Source organism: Hemicordylus capensis, chromosome 10, assembly GCF_027244095.1.
Source record: "Hemicordylus capensis ecotype Gifberg chromosome 10, rHemCap1.1.pri, whole genome shotgun sequence".
Lineage (NCBI taxonomy): Eukaryota > Metazoa > Chordata > Lepidosauria > Squamata > Cordylidae > Hemicordylus > Hemicordylus capensis.
The window spans coordinates 14299838-14313282 of NC_069666.1; the positions used below are offsets into that span (position 1 = coordinate 14299838).

The following is a 13445-nucleotide window of genomic DNA, read 5'->3' on the forward strand; positions in this document are numbered from 1 at the left end:
TCATATGTCATGTAGTGTACTCTATTTCCCAGCCTCATGGACAGGGGCGGATTAACGCATAGGCAATATAGGCACTTGCCTATGGTGGCAAATTTTGAGGGGTGGCAAATTTTGGGAGGTAGTGTGCAAGTAAAGGGCTTGGGTCGCATCAGGTTGATGGAAGGATGGTGGCGGGGATGGAGGCGAGAGCTCCTCCCATGGTCCCACCTGCCTCGCAAATGACAGGTTAGGCCATTTTCAGCCCATTGCGGGGCTCTCTGCACATGGGAACAAGATTAAACTCCTCTCTTCCCCCAGCCCTTTACTTGAAAAGGGGAATCCCTACCAGATTCCCTTTTACAAGTATAGCTGTCACCCCCCTCATGCTGGAGCAGCAGATCTTGGGTTGCCTATAGGTGGCAAAAAGCGTAATCCGCCCCTGTTCATAGAAAACTGCCTTCTACTGAGTCAGACCATTGGTCCCTCTAGGTCTACACTGACTGGCAGCAGCTCTCCAAGGTTTCAGGCCGGCATCTTTCCCAGCCCTGCTTCAAAATGCCAGGGATTGCACCGGGGGCCTTGTGCATGTCAAGCAGCTGCGCTAGCATTTACAGAGGGGCTGATCAGAAAAGAGTGTGACTGTGTGTGTCTGTATAAGCCTTTGCTGAGTTGCACACACCATAGATTAATACTCTGTGCGCTTTTGTCAAATAGTCCCAGACTGCTGGTACTTAACTCACCTGTTCCTCAAAATTACTGGCTCTCGGGGGGATGAGACCTCCAGAGCCGGCAGTCGCAGCCTCCAGGAGGCTAATAGCTCTTGCCTTTTCCGACAAACGGAAGTAGGTTACATCACTGAAGCTCTAGCAAAGTTGAGAGTTCAGAGTCCATTAAACTATTATATTCCCCAAGAGACCATGTTAGGTTGACTGTGAACTAATTTTATCCCTCAGCAAAATGACTCACTGTCGCCTGGAATTTAAAACCTGCTGCGCAATGTGGATGAGAGATTTCTGTTTACAATCGCAACAATAGCAGTAAATATTGGCTGACGTTCTGAGCAGCCATCTCTGCGTTAGTGAGCAACCCAACAGGGCTGCTGCAGAATACCTTAAAATAGGGATGTGTGAATCAATTCAACTTCAATCAGGCTGATTTGATTGGAATTCAAAATCTAATCACCCCTGAAAAGGGTAATTCAATTTGAATCGGCCAGATGCGAATTTGAATCGATTCAAATCCATCGATGGCCATTTAGGGACATTTTGGCACCTTTTAAAAACCATTCAGGTGCCCTGAATGGTCAAAAAAGGCACCCAAAGAGATCAAGTTGATTCTAATTAGAATCAAATTGGCCAATTTCGATTCGAATTTGAATCAAATCTGAAAAAATCAATTTGTGCACATCCCAGTCTTAAAACAGTGCAGGGAGGAAGTTGCCACATCCTGAGTCAGACTCTTGGTCCATCTAGCTCAGTATTGTCTACACTGACTGGCAGCAGCTCTCCAAGGTTCCAGGCAGGAGTCTCTCCCAGCCCTACCTGGAGATGCTGCCAGGGATTGAACCTGGGACCTTCTGCATGCAAGCAGATGCTCTATCACTGAGCAACAATCCCCTCCCTTAAGGCAGGGCTGCCTTCACAACTTCAGCCCTCCAGCTATTGCTGGTCTACAAGCCTCAGCATCCCCATCCCCAATGGCCAACAGTCAGGGATTATGGGAGTTGCAGTCCAACATTTGCTGGAGGGCCGAAGTTGTGCAGCCCGGCCTTAAGGCGAATCTCTTACAGCAGGGAACGCTCGCATGTAGGCACCCATTCAAATGCCATCCATGTGAATCTACCTGTTTAGTCAGGCTTTGAGCAGAATTTTAAATTCGGTGTTAATGTTTAATCATCTGCCTTTAACTGGTTCTATTGTTTATAGTTGCATTTTATTTATTTATTTATTTATTTATTCGATTTCTATACCAATTATGACCAATCTTTAACCAATTATAAAGCACCATGAGATGTTTGTGTCTGCCCATAGAGAAATGTGCTAAGTAAATCATCCACCCAGGGCAGACCCTGCTTAGCAAAAGGGACCACTCATGCTCGCTCCCACAAGACTAGTTCTCCGCCCCCTAACTGAATAAACCATCATGTTTTTTAAATTAAAGATCTGTATCCCTAACCTAATAACAACCTCATGCCTTTGTAACTCATGCCTGTGTTACCTCTCGTTTGGATTAGTGGGATGCGCTCTACCTAGGGTTGCCTCTCAGGATGATTCGGAAGCTTCAGCTAATCCAGAATACAGCGGCCCACTTCCTTATGGGTGGCCATAGAGTTGATAGTGTCACACCTCTTTTTATGGTCACAGCACTGGTTGCCTGTTTGCTTCCGGGACCAATTCAAAGTGCTGGTTCTCACCTACCAAACCCTTATGGGACTTAGCTCCTGTATACCTCCGGGATCGCCTCTCTTGGCCGGTTGTATCCTGTCCTGTGAGGTCTTCTCAGCTGGCTCTCCTTAGTGTCCCGGGCCCTGGTGTAGTGAGTGCTGCCTGGGCCCGTAGGAGGGCCTTCTCTGTGGCTGCCCCTCTTCTTTGGAACCTCTCCCCCCCCCCGATTCGTTCAACCCCTTCCCTAGCTGCTTTTAACGCCCTTCTTAAGACCCACCTGTTCTGCCAGGCCTTTGCCCTATAATCTTTTTTATAAAAAATTAAATGGTATTGGTATTATTATTGTTCACTGCCTAGAGTTTTTGTAGGAGGCAGTATATAAGAACATTTCAATAAATAAATAAATAAATCTTAATAATAATAATAATAATAATAATAATAATAATAAACATTGTATACTGCCCAAAACGCAAGTCTCTGGGTGGTTTACAATACAATAAAAACAAATAAAAAAGGTTAAAATATTACAACAATTTAAAATATAAAACAACGTTACAAATTACAATTAAAAACCATCAAATGCTTAAAACAGGATCTAATTAAAAGCCAGAGTGAACAAATGTGCCTTGACTGCCTTTTTAAATGTTGTAAGAGACGGGGAGGTTTTTCTTTCAGCAGGGAGCGTGTTCCAAAGCCTCGGGGCAGCAATTAACCACACTACAGATCAAGAATGGCTGACAAGTGGGTATTCCCCCCCCCCTTTTGCTTTTGAAGGGAAAGCCGAGGCCTACCTGGAAGCCATCAGAAAGAACATCGAGTGGCTGAAGAAACACAACAAGCACGGGAGCAAAGAAGGTAGGGTGTGCGGACCGTGTGGAATCCAGACCGTGGAGACTGTAGAATCCAGAGGAGAGAGTTGTGGTCTGCAAGGACAAGGCAGGGTAGTGGAATCAGGAAGATGAACTGTTTAATGAGACAGATATAGAGGCTATTCACACAATCAAAAACTGTGTTCTATCCAGGTTTGGGAGCTGTGTGTGCTCTCAATTTTTGGTTGTGTGGAAGCCAGGTAGGAGGAAAACCTGGGTAGCTTTCCCTCCAACCTTGTTTCCACACAATCACTTCTGCCCAGGTTCCCCTCCTACCTTGCTTCCACACAATCACTTCTGCCCAGGTTCCCCTCCTACCTTGCTTCCACACAATCACTTCTGCCCAGGTTCCCCTCCTACCTTGCTTCCACACAATCACTTCTGCCCAGGTTCCCCTCCTACCTTGCTTCCACACAATCACTTCTGCCCAGGTTCCCCTCCTACCTTGCTTCCACACAGTCACTTCTGCCCAGGTTCCCCTCCTACCTTGCTTCCACACAATCACTTCTGCCCAGGTTTCCCTCCGATCTTGCTTCCACACAACCGAAAACTGGGAACACACACAGCTCCCAAACCAGGGCAGAACAGAGTTTCTGATTGTGTGAATGACCTCATTATGTACCAAGAGGCAAGCGAAGGCTGCTTTTCCCTGCTCTTGCTGCTGACTGTTTGTTAGCCCCACCTCTACTCCAGAACTGGAATACACTTAACCAAAGCCCCATTCAAAAGCTGGCCTGGATCAAGGAATGGATTCACCAAACACACACACCAGAGATGAATTCTGAACAAAATTGCTCTGTGGTATACATTTGCTCAAGGAGCTGAGTTAAACATTCAAAGTATAGACACCTCAGCCAAGGGTCCTTCTGGAGCAGATGCCTTTTAGAAGCCAGGCAAGTGATCTAGAGCAGTGGTTCCCAATCTGGGGAGCCTTCAGATTTTGCTGAACTACAACTCCCATAATCTCCCACCACAACAAATTGTAGCCGGAGCTAAGGGGACTTGTAGTTCAGCAAGATCTGGAGGCCCCAGGTTGGGAACCACTGATCTAGAGCACCTAAGAATCTAGAGCACTTATGGATCTAGATCAGAGGATCTCAGGTTTGTTTTGTTTTGGCAGGCCACTTGGAAATTGTTCTTTTGTTGTTCTAAGACTGGAAGGACATGTAATATTTTAAAAATTAAAAGTAAAATTAAATGCAGGGTGTAACCCAGGGTTAGTATAGGGTTAACAAGAGAAAATCTGAAATAAGACTGAATGAAAAAGACAGGATTCTGTAAATACGTACACACTTCACACTGGGGTGTGAATTATTCATCTCTACTGCTCTGATCGATCACAGGGAAACATTACAGCTCTGATCCTTAGGCACGGGCGCTAATGGAGATGACAGATGGGGAGATATCACTGATTTTTGCTAATGTACCCATTATTAAACTTTTCTACAGAGCTTAATAGAAATCAGTGACACATTCTGCCTGTTAATTATTATAGCACTGTAAAACATATTTACCCAATTACTGTATAATATACAAATTCGTAAAGCCCATCTTCCATTCATGTTAACTCTCATCATGTGGAACATTAGACTGAAGGCTGAAATGAGCATGGCATTAAAACTTCCTTACATATTCAATTCAAATAAATTAGCAGTGCAATTATAGAATTCTCTTAATAGCCGGGAAACGTGAATGCTGTGAAACACGACGGCTTGTCATGATCTCTGGGGCTGATATTCTGTGCCGTGCCATTAGCATCCTAGGTACTGCTGCATATTCTTAAAAGAAACACTCACACCGATTGCAGAGTTATGCAACCGACGGCCACTATTTCCAGTGGCCATCCATTGTGTAATTCAAATAAATTGTAGCCGGGGATGATGGGAGTTGTAGTTCAGCAACATTTGGAGTACCACAGCTTGGGAACCCTGGTCTACCATGATTGACAGTGGCTCCCTAAAGTTTCAGGCAGGAGTCTTCCCCAGCCCTACCTGGAGACGCTGCCAGGGCTAAACCCGGGAGTGTCGGCAGCAAAGCAGACGCTCTACCACTGAGTTACAGCCCCATCAACAAACAGGGATATGGGGAGCTGCTGTCTACTGAGTCAGGCCATTGAGCCATCCAGCTCAGTATTGCCTACTCTGACTGGCAGCAGCTCTCCTGGGCTTCAGACAGGAATTTTTCGCAACCCCACCTGGAGTATTTTCCGATAGGCCTTTTAGCTCATTTCTCCTCCAGAATGGATGGTATGCATTCACATATCGGCCAGATTTACCCCAAAGTCCCTGTGAGCTATTGGGGAGCTCTTCACACACAATTCAGATTTTTCATTGTGTGTTAGAGAGTAGCACGATTTATGTCCAGGGTAAAAAAAACCAATCCATTTTTTGCATTGGGCTTGGGGGGCAAATTTGGACTTAGAGTATAGCCTTGCAGTAAACCAGCGTGGTGTAGTGGTTAGAGTGCTGGACTAGGATGGGGAGACCCGAGTTCAAATCCCCATTCAGCCATGAAACTAGCTGGGTGACTCTGGGCCAGTCACTTCTCTCTCAGCCCAACCTACTTCACAGGGTTGTTGTGAGGAGAAACTCAAGTATGTCGTACACCACTCTGGGCTCCTTGGAGGAAGAGCGAGACATAAAATGTAATAAACAAATAAATAAATAAATAAATAAACCCACACAGTAAAGCCTGCTGTCTGGAAATGCTCCTGGAGATGTTGGGAATAAAGCGAATACTCCTGGATTTTCTTCTAACATGGCTACCTATGGTTATGGTGGTGATTTTGGTAATAGCTTCAGGAACCCAGCGCCTCTCTTTAGTCTGTTGTTCTTTGACTCTAACAAGGTTAGGAGTTTTCATACACATTTTCCAAGCACATATTTGGAAAAGGTAATCCGCATAAGCCCTTCAGAAACTCTGCCCTACGCTTAAACTGTTACATTTCCAGGGAGAATGTGATGCCAAGGAGGTTTGCTATAGAGATGGCTTCTTTTGTTTCAGATTACGATCTCTCTAAACTCCGGGACTTCATCGATCAACAGGCTGACGCGTATGTAGATAAAGGCATCCTGGACAAAGAAGAGGCAGATGTGATCAAACGTATCTACGGGAGCCTGTAAAGCATGGAAAAGAAGATGTAACTTGAAGCTGTAGGAAATTCTAGTCTAGCTTCACCCTCATATAGTTCTATGACCTACAACTTTTCCCCCCCTCCCTTTTTCTTTTTTCAAAGAGAGGATTAGAAAATGTCTATCTGCATTGTACTGAATATTTTCCAGGTAAAGCTCTTTGTCAACAGTCCGCAGTGACTGGATGTTCACATTTCCTGTGCTTCCCTGATCTCCCTCGTGGCAGACGTTTGCTGCCAACTTTAGAGTCAACAGGGTAAAATGGTGACGTCATATTCCCTTTAGCTTAACTTTCGACATCCAACTAGCTGTTGACATCCAACTAGAAAAGCCAAACGAGTCTGAAGCAGAGCCATTTTGCCCAAGCACTCACACCCTTATACAGCTTTTGAGACACAGTGGCTGGCATACCGATGCCCTGGTCCAGCAAGAGAGCAGCCTAACAGAACCTCCCAACTAACTGTGGTGGTGCAATTTTTGACACCCTCCCCTTTCCCAGGAAGCCTTCTGAAAATATGTCCCCAAGGGCTACGCAGCCCCTGGGGACATATTTTTGGACACCACAGAGCACTTCCTGGGAAAGGGGAGGGCGTCAAAATTTGCTGCTTCCCCACTGCAGCAGTTCGGTTAGCTGGGAAGTTCTGTTAGATTGCTCTCTCGCTGCATCCTTGCCCTGAATGACGGCCACTGATCTAAAGATTTGTAATGGGCATTAACGGGAGGAAGGCAAGTAATAATTCTACAGCAAACTCTTCACAAAGAAATCTTGCATTCCAACTCCCATTTGTCCTTATCTCATGTCCGAGATAGTCTCATTTTGAATGCATTCATCTTCTCACAATTTCCATCCTCTCTGTGCATTCGATATTGTGTGTGTGCCATTAAGTAGCTGGTATATCATCAACAATGCATCAGCCTTTAAAACAGATTTTACAGGGAGCAACTGTATCATCACAGGATTGCTACAGTCCAGTACAGTAGCAACTTTGTCATTCACACCCTTTGTAGCTCTTGAATAAGTGTTATTTCTCTGTGCATGTACAAAGAATGGAATTCTTAACGTGAGTAGCCCAACACATGTAAATAGCTGTTAATTTCTAAGGGTCAGTGTAAAGATAAACCACTTGGGAAACTTAGAATTAGAGGTGTGCTTAGGGACATTTCATCCGCTGCTTAAATATTGGTTCTTGTCACAGTTGCCAATCAGACCAGTTCAAGTTGGGATTACTGGCCTCCATCAAACAGAACTACTTTTCATTCCTTAAGACAACCAGATATTTGGAGACCCTTTTTCTCATTGCTCTCATCCCACTTATCAAGGAGTGTTTGAAAATGTTTTTGTTTTACAACATTCATATATCGCTTTTCAACCATAATGGCTCTTAATGCAGTTTTCAGAAGGACAATTAAATGCATACAGGGACAATACTGCCTCCGCCCCTCCAGTGATGGATACAGGACTCCAGTTGTTGTTCATGGTATCAAATAGTAATCATGCAACTCTTTAATCGATTCGACTTGAATCTGGGAGATTCGAGTGATTCGAATTTGAATCAAATCACCCCTTAAAAGAGCAATTCAATTCCAACTCAATTCGAGAGCCATTTGGCACCTTTTTCAAATCATTCAGGCCTCCTAATTGGTTAAAAAAGGCACCAAAACAGGATCACATCGATTCAAATTCAAAACAAATTTTCAGAATTCGATTCAAATTCAAAATGAATCACAAAATTCATTTCATGCACATCTTTAAAAAAGAGGCTATGGATCACAGAGGATGGCCAGGTGATAATGGCTAGGTATGGCATGGCTGAGCTTGCTAAAGAAGTGAGAAGTCAGAAGGAGCTTCAAGGAGTTTGTAGGAGCCTGACAACGGTAAAGAGAAGGGCGTGTTCCAGATATAAGGGGCTGTACAACATAAGCTCTGGAGATGTGCTCAGGAGACGACAACAGAATTACAGTAGGTGAGGTTGTGTGTAATGGACAGAAAAAGGAGCATAAGGATCGGACCAGGCTGTACTGAAGGGCTTTAAAAAGGTAAGAGTTAGGAATCATGAAGGGCTTTAAAGATAAGAGGGCAGTTCACATGGCCATAAACTGGTTAGGAGACAACTAGGCACCGTCCTGTTTTGCAATTGTGTGTTAGATAAAAGCAAGGTTGGAGGTGAGGAGCTTGCTGATCACTCAAGCCCCAGGTGTGTGGGACAGTTTTCCCACCTACCTCTTTTGGAAGCTGGGGACAGAATCTGTGGATGGCATGCTTGTGCAGGACTAGCAAAGTAAGTTGAGAGTCATTTGCAGATGCCATTAAAATGGATCCAGATAAGGTAAAGAGGTTGTGCATATGGAGAGAGAAACAGGGGAGCAAGGAGCAACATGAAGTGTGGAACCCTTTGTGATAAGAGGAAGAAAGGCTACAATGCAATAATAACTGTGCTCCACAAAGCAGGATTTAAAATGTGGGTTGTCCGCATTTGTCAATTCAATAGTTTGGAAGATCTCCATGCCCACTCTATCTAGAGGCAGTAAATTTTCGCCTTGCTAAGCCCAACACAAGCATTATGTCTCAGTGCATGGAATGTGGCCCCATAGAGGTGTTTTCCTACAGCTCCATTGTGAGGAAAGCAAAAACGAAGTAGCCTTTATTTTAGTAGGAGTTCCCTAAGTAGAAGGAGTTGTTATAAAGAGAGGACGACCAAGGGAGAGATGCATTGGAAGATATGCAGGAGGAGATGAAAAGGGTGATTTGGATATGATCAAGGGCATCGAAATGACAGAGACTAGGGACCGAGAAACAGCTTTTAGGTTTGGTCAGGAAAAAACCATGGGGGGAAACTTGATGAGAGCAATTTGAGTGGAGCGGAATGGGTAACTGCTAGACAGAACAGGATCAACAAGAGGCCAAGGCAGACAACAGTATAGATTACTTGCTCAAGGAACAAGAGGAAGAGAATTTGAGTCGATAAAGAAGGGCCAAGGAAGGGTTTTTTAATAATGGATCCAGATAATCGAAGATGAGAGAGGATGATGACTGATGAATGAGAGGTGAGGGAATTGAGTTTTTAATGCTTACACTGGAGACAGGGAGGTATGCTGCTATAAGGCAAAACCACCTACTCAGGTTAGCTATCATAAAATCAGTGCCCAGAGAACCCTTTGTTCGTGTATCTTGAGAAAAAAATGTAGGTAGCTGTGTTGGTCCACTAGGTGAGGAAGTAATAGACTAAATGCCTTTATTAAGACCCACTACAAGATCACTAAGAAATTAGCAAGATTCGAGTTCATCAGAACTCTTCATCAAGTTGGACATTAAGGTAAACAAATCCAAACTGGGGGTGATGTTGGTCAAATTTTAAAAAAAAACACATTTGAAAAAATGAAGAGTTCTAACATCTGTTCTGCAGTTCTGAAAACCAAACAGCAGATTACACAGATGTTATTAAGTTAGGTTGCGCTCGGTGCAAAAAATATCTCAGGTTCCCCCAGAGGCTAGAGACAGAAAAGCAATTATTGCTCTAAAGGGTAAAGTGTGCCACTTTCAATTCCTGGGGCCCACAGAGCAATGAGGTTGTCTTTGGTAGAATACAGGAGGGGTTTACCATTGCCTCCTCCTGCGCCGTATGAGATTATGCCTTTCAGCATCTTCCTACATCACTGCTGCCCGATATAGGTGTTCATACCAGCGGGGATTTGAACCGGCAACCTTCTGCTTTGAGGCAGAGACATAAAATAAGAGAAGTGGCAGTTCTTTGGATTAGTACACCTTTCGAAATTAGCTGCTTGAAAATTGGTACAGCTTTTAGCTTTAGTACACAATGGCTGAAATACTGCGCAGAAATCCATCCATCCAAACAAGGCACATATGCTGCCGTGATGCACTCTGCATTCCACTGCTTGCAGAGGCGGGGGCTGCTCTATGCCTACTAAGCAGTGCATCATCCTAGTTGTGATGCTATTCCTATTACTGCTTAGTAGGCACAGAGCAGCCCCACATGCACAAGCAGTTTGGGTGGGATGCAAAGCACATTGCACATACGTCTTAGATGGATACCAAGTATGTCAGCCAAATCTTTTTTTTTTTTTTAAACAGTTCCATAATATAGCATGGAAATCAAAGAGGTCGTTTTTGTCCACTATGTTACATGGACGTTTTGCACAGTTGTCACATTCGGTTGCATCAAGAATATCAACACAAACATCAGCTTTTGGTAACACAAAATGACAAAGTAAAATAGTGGCATCCATCATCCTGCAGTGCGGAAAGGTTACAGCTGGTGCTAAACAAAGCCCATCAGGAGAGATCCCATTTATTATTAGCACTGCAACTACCTATATGGTACTTAACAGCATACTATCAAACTGGATGTTTTTGCTATCACAGCATTTTATCAATGATGTATTGGCCTCATCCTGCCGGTATTTTGTGCATCATCACTATGAGGTTAAAAAAAAAGAAGTATCCTGCACATCTCTAGTTTAATCCCACCATTTATTTATTTTTTACATTCTTAGCATTTTAGATGCTTCATGATGTCTTCATTAATAAAAGGATTGCTGGGGGGGGGGGGAATGTAACAATTACAAAATATACTACACATTCACAATACACTTTTCTAATAGAATCCTGTTTCTGATACTGTACTTTATTAAATGCTTTGCTACAAGATACAGTAGCACAGATTTTTGTTTATTCTTTCTAATTGATTGTGTCTTGCAAAAGGTCATGATCCTGCTCTGTGGCAATGATTACTGAAGTCCATGAACATACATGGGAGGGTGAGGAGAAGGGAAATTAATGCAAGAGACATTGTAATACAAAATGTATTTGAAACACATTCCTGGTGATTTCACTAAGCTTGGATCAGGTAGTCCTTAGAACAGAAATGCAGTAGCCATAGAATCGCCTGCCACTGGGTCAAAAAGGCTGTCTCCCTGAAACCACCATATTCACAATTCACACATTTCAGCATTTTACCCAAACTCAGAACTTATAAAAACTCTTTGCATTGCCAGTAAAGGCATATTATTTGTATAAGAGGACATCTTTTAGGTGACATTTTCCAGAAGTTAAATGGATTTGAGATACATTAACACCATTCGGAGAGGAGAGCTGGTCTTGTGGTAGCAAGCATTACTTGTCCCCTTAGCTAAGCAGGGTCCACCCTGGTTGCATATGAATGGGAGACTAGAAGTGTGAACAATGGAAGATATTCCCCTCAGGAGATGGAGCCGCTCTGGGAAGAGCAGAAGGTTTCAAGTTCCCTCCCTGGTTTCTCCAAGATAGGGCTGAGAGAGATTCCTGCCTGCAACCTTGGAGAAGCTGCTGCCAGTCTGTGAAGACAATACTGAGCTAGATAGACAATGGTCTGACTCAGTATATGGCAGTTTCCTATGTTCCTATTCAGCAACTACTTTTTATGCAATAGGTCAGATGTATCCTGCAAGTTCTATGGTACAACGAGACACAAGTCTATAAGAAATGCAAAACAATTCCATGGAAGGCTTCCCTTTCAAAAGAACTGGAGAAAAGTTGACAGCAAATCTACTGGGAGAGCTTAACGCTGAATTCATTTCAAAACAAACTTCAGTTCATGTGACACAAGCCTTCACAGTATTTGAATAAAGGAGAAATCACTCTCTGCAGATACTGCCACAGCATTGCATTTGCTTTCTAAAGTAAGAGTCACCATAAGCACTCAGTTTGGTACTTTACCATCACTGGGCACAAATATTCCCCAAGATTTACTGCATTGGCACTGCAAAGAATCATGTAGGTTGTGCAAGTTATGGTTTTAAAAAAACCAACAAAAAACTGTGTGCGTGGTTGAAACTACAGTGAAGGTGAATTATAAGCATCTTGATGGAAAGGTAATGCATTTCTGAACTCTTTTCAGTCATGCTCTAGCAACCACATGAAGTGTCTGAAAGCCCTGATGGACTGAACCATGGATCAAACCATGATCTGGTTAACCATGGATCAAATCAAGGGCCCATGTTGTTCAGCATCCTGTTCCCAAACTGATTTAATTCCAATTTCATATCCTGGCTTGCTCATAAACTCTGCTTAGAACAGGCCAGGATTTGCCAAGTTTGGACATCACAGTAATCCAGCACTGAGAAATCCTTTAAGGGATGGAATGCCCATAAGGATGCAGTTAAAAATGAGACTTTCTCCCTTGAACCCCAGGCAAAGATCCACAGACAAAGGGCACTTTTGTCCTTGCCCTTCCACTCACACCTTGGTCAAGGTGCCAGCAAATCAGTTACCTCCAGGAGGGAAGGAGGAAGGTATCCTTTCTAACACAGGCTTGCTCAAACTGCTTCCAGGTATTAACACACCACAAGTCCCTCCCTGCTTAGCTTTCCCCAGTTTAAATTATTTTTCATCATTCCACTACCATTTTTCATTCCCACACTATGCAAATATTAAAACTCCTTAAGAAGGAATGTTAGTAGTTCTACTTAAAAAGTAAAGTTGTGCTGTCAAGTGGATTTCAACTCCTAGCGCCCAAAGAGCCCTGTGGTTTTCTTTGTTAGAATACAGGAGGGGTTTACCATTGCCTCCTCCCATGCAGTATGAGATGATGCCTTTCAGCATCTTCCTAGATCGTATAGTATCAGCGGAGATTCAAAATGGCAACCTTCTGCTTGTTAGTCAAGCATTTCCCTGCTCCACCACTTAAGGTGACTACTTAGCTTGGTGAAAAAACTGTAGAAGTGTGACTCAGTTTTCTTAATCGTAACAGGAAACAGGATAAAAGTTATCCATGTGTTTGTTACCATCACCACGGGTGAGCGAACATGCTCTGCTACAGAATCCTCATGCGAGTAGCATTAGGTCTTAAGCCTTGAAAATTTAAGGTGTGTAGGCAATGCATCAAAGGTGGCACGGTAGTATCACTGGCCAATTTCAGTGCAGTTTTTCATATAAACATGCTGACTAGGCACAAAGCAGGCAATTCCATTTGCAAAAAAACAAAAAACCACACACACACACACACACAGCTGCCAAGAATGAGATTTCCATGCAGGAAGCCAGCACTAAAATCAATGAACCGATTGTGACAACTACACACAGAAAT

The 13445-nt window shown here is 43.5% G+C and overlaps 1 protein-coding gene across 2 annotated transcripts in view; it reads left to right on the top strand.

Moving 5' to 3' along the window:
• SCG3 (secretogranin III) overlaps positions 1-6535 on the top strand; it is a 45449-nt gene extending 38914 nt beyond the window's left edge. For both annotated transcript variants that reach the window (XM_053272505.1, XM_053272506.1), the window contains 2 exons: positions 3138-3218; positions 6236-6535. In XM_053272505.1, the coding sequence (XP_053128480.1) occupies positions 3138-3218; positions 6236-6354 (200 nt within the window). In that variant the 3' untranslated portion in view covers positions 6355-6535. The remainder of the gene's footprint in view (positions 1-3137; positions 3219-6235) is intronic.
• The last annotated feature ends 6910 nt before the right edge of the window (positions 6536-13445 follow it).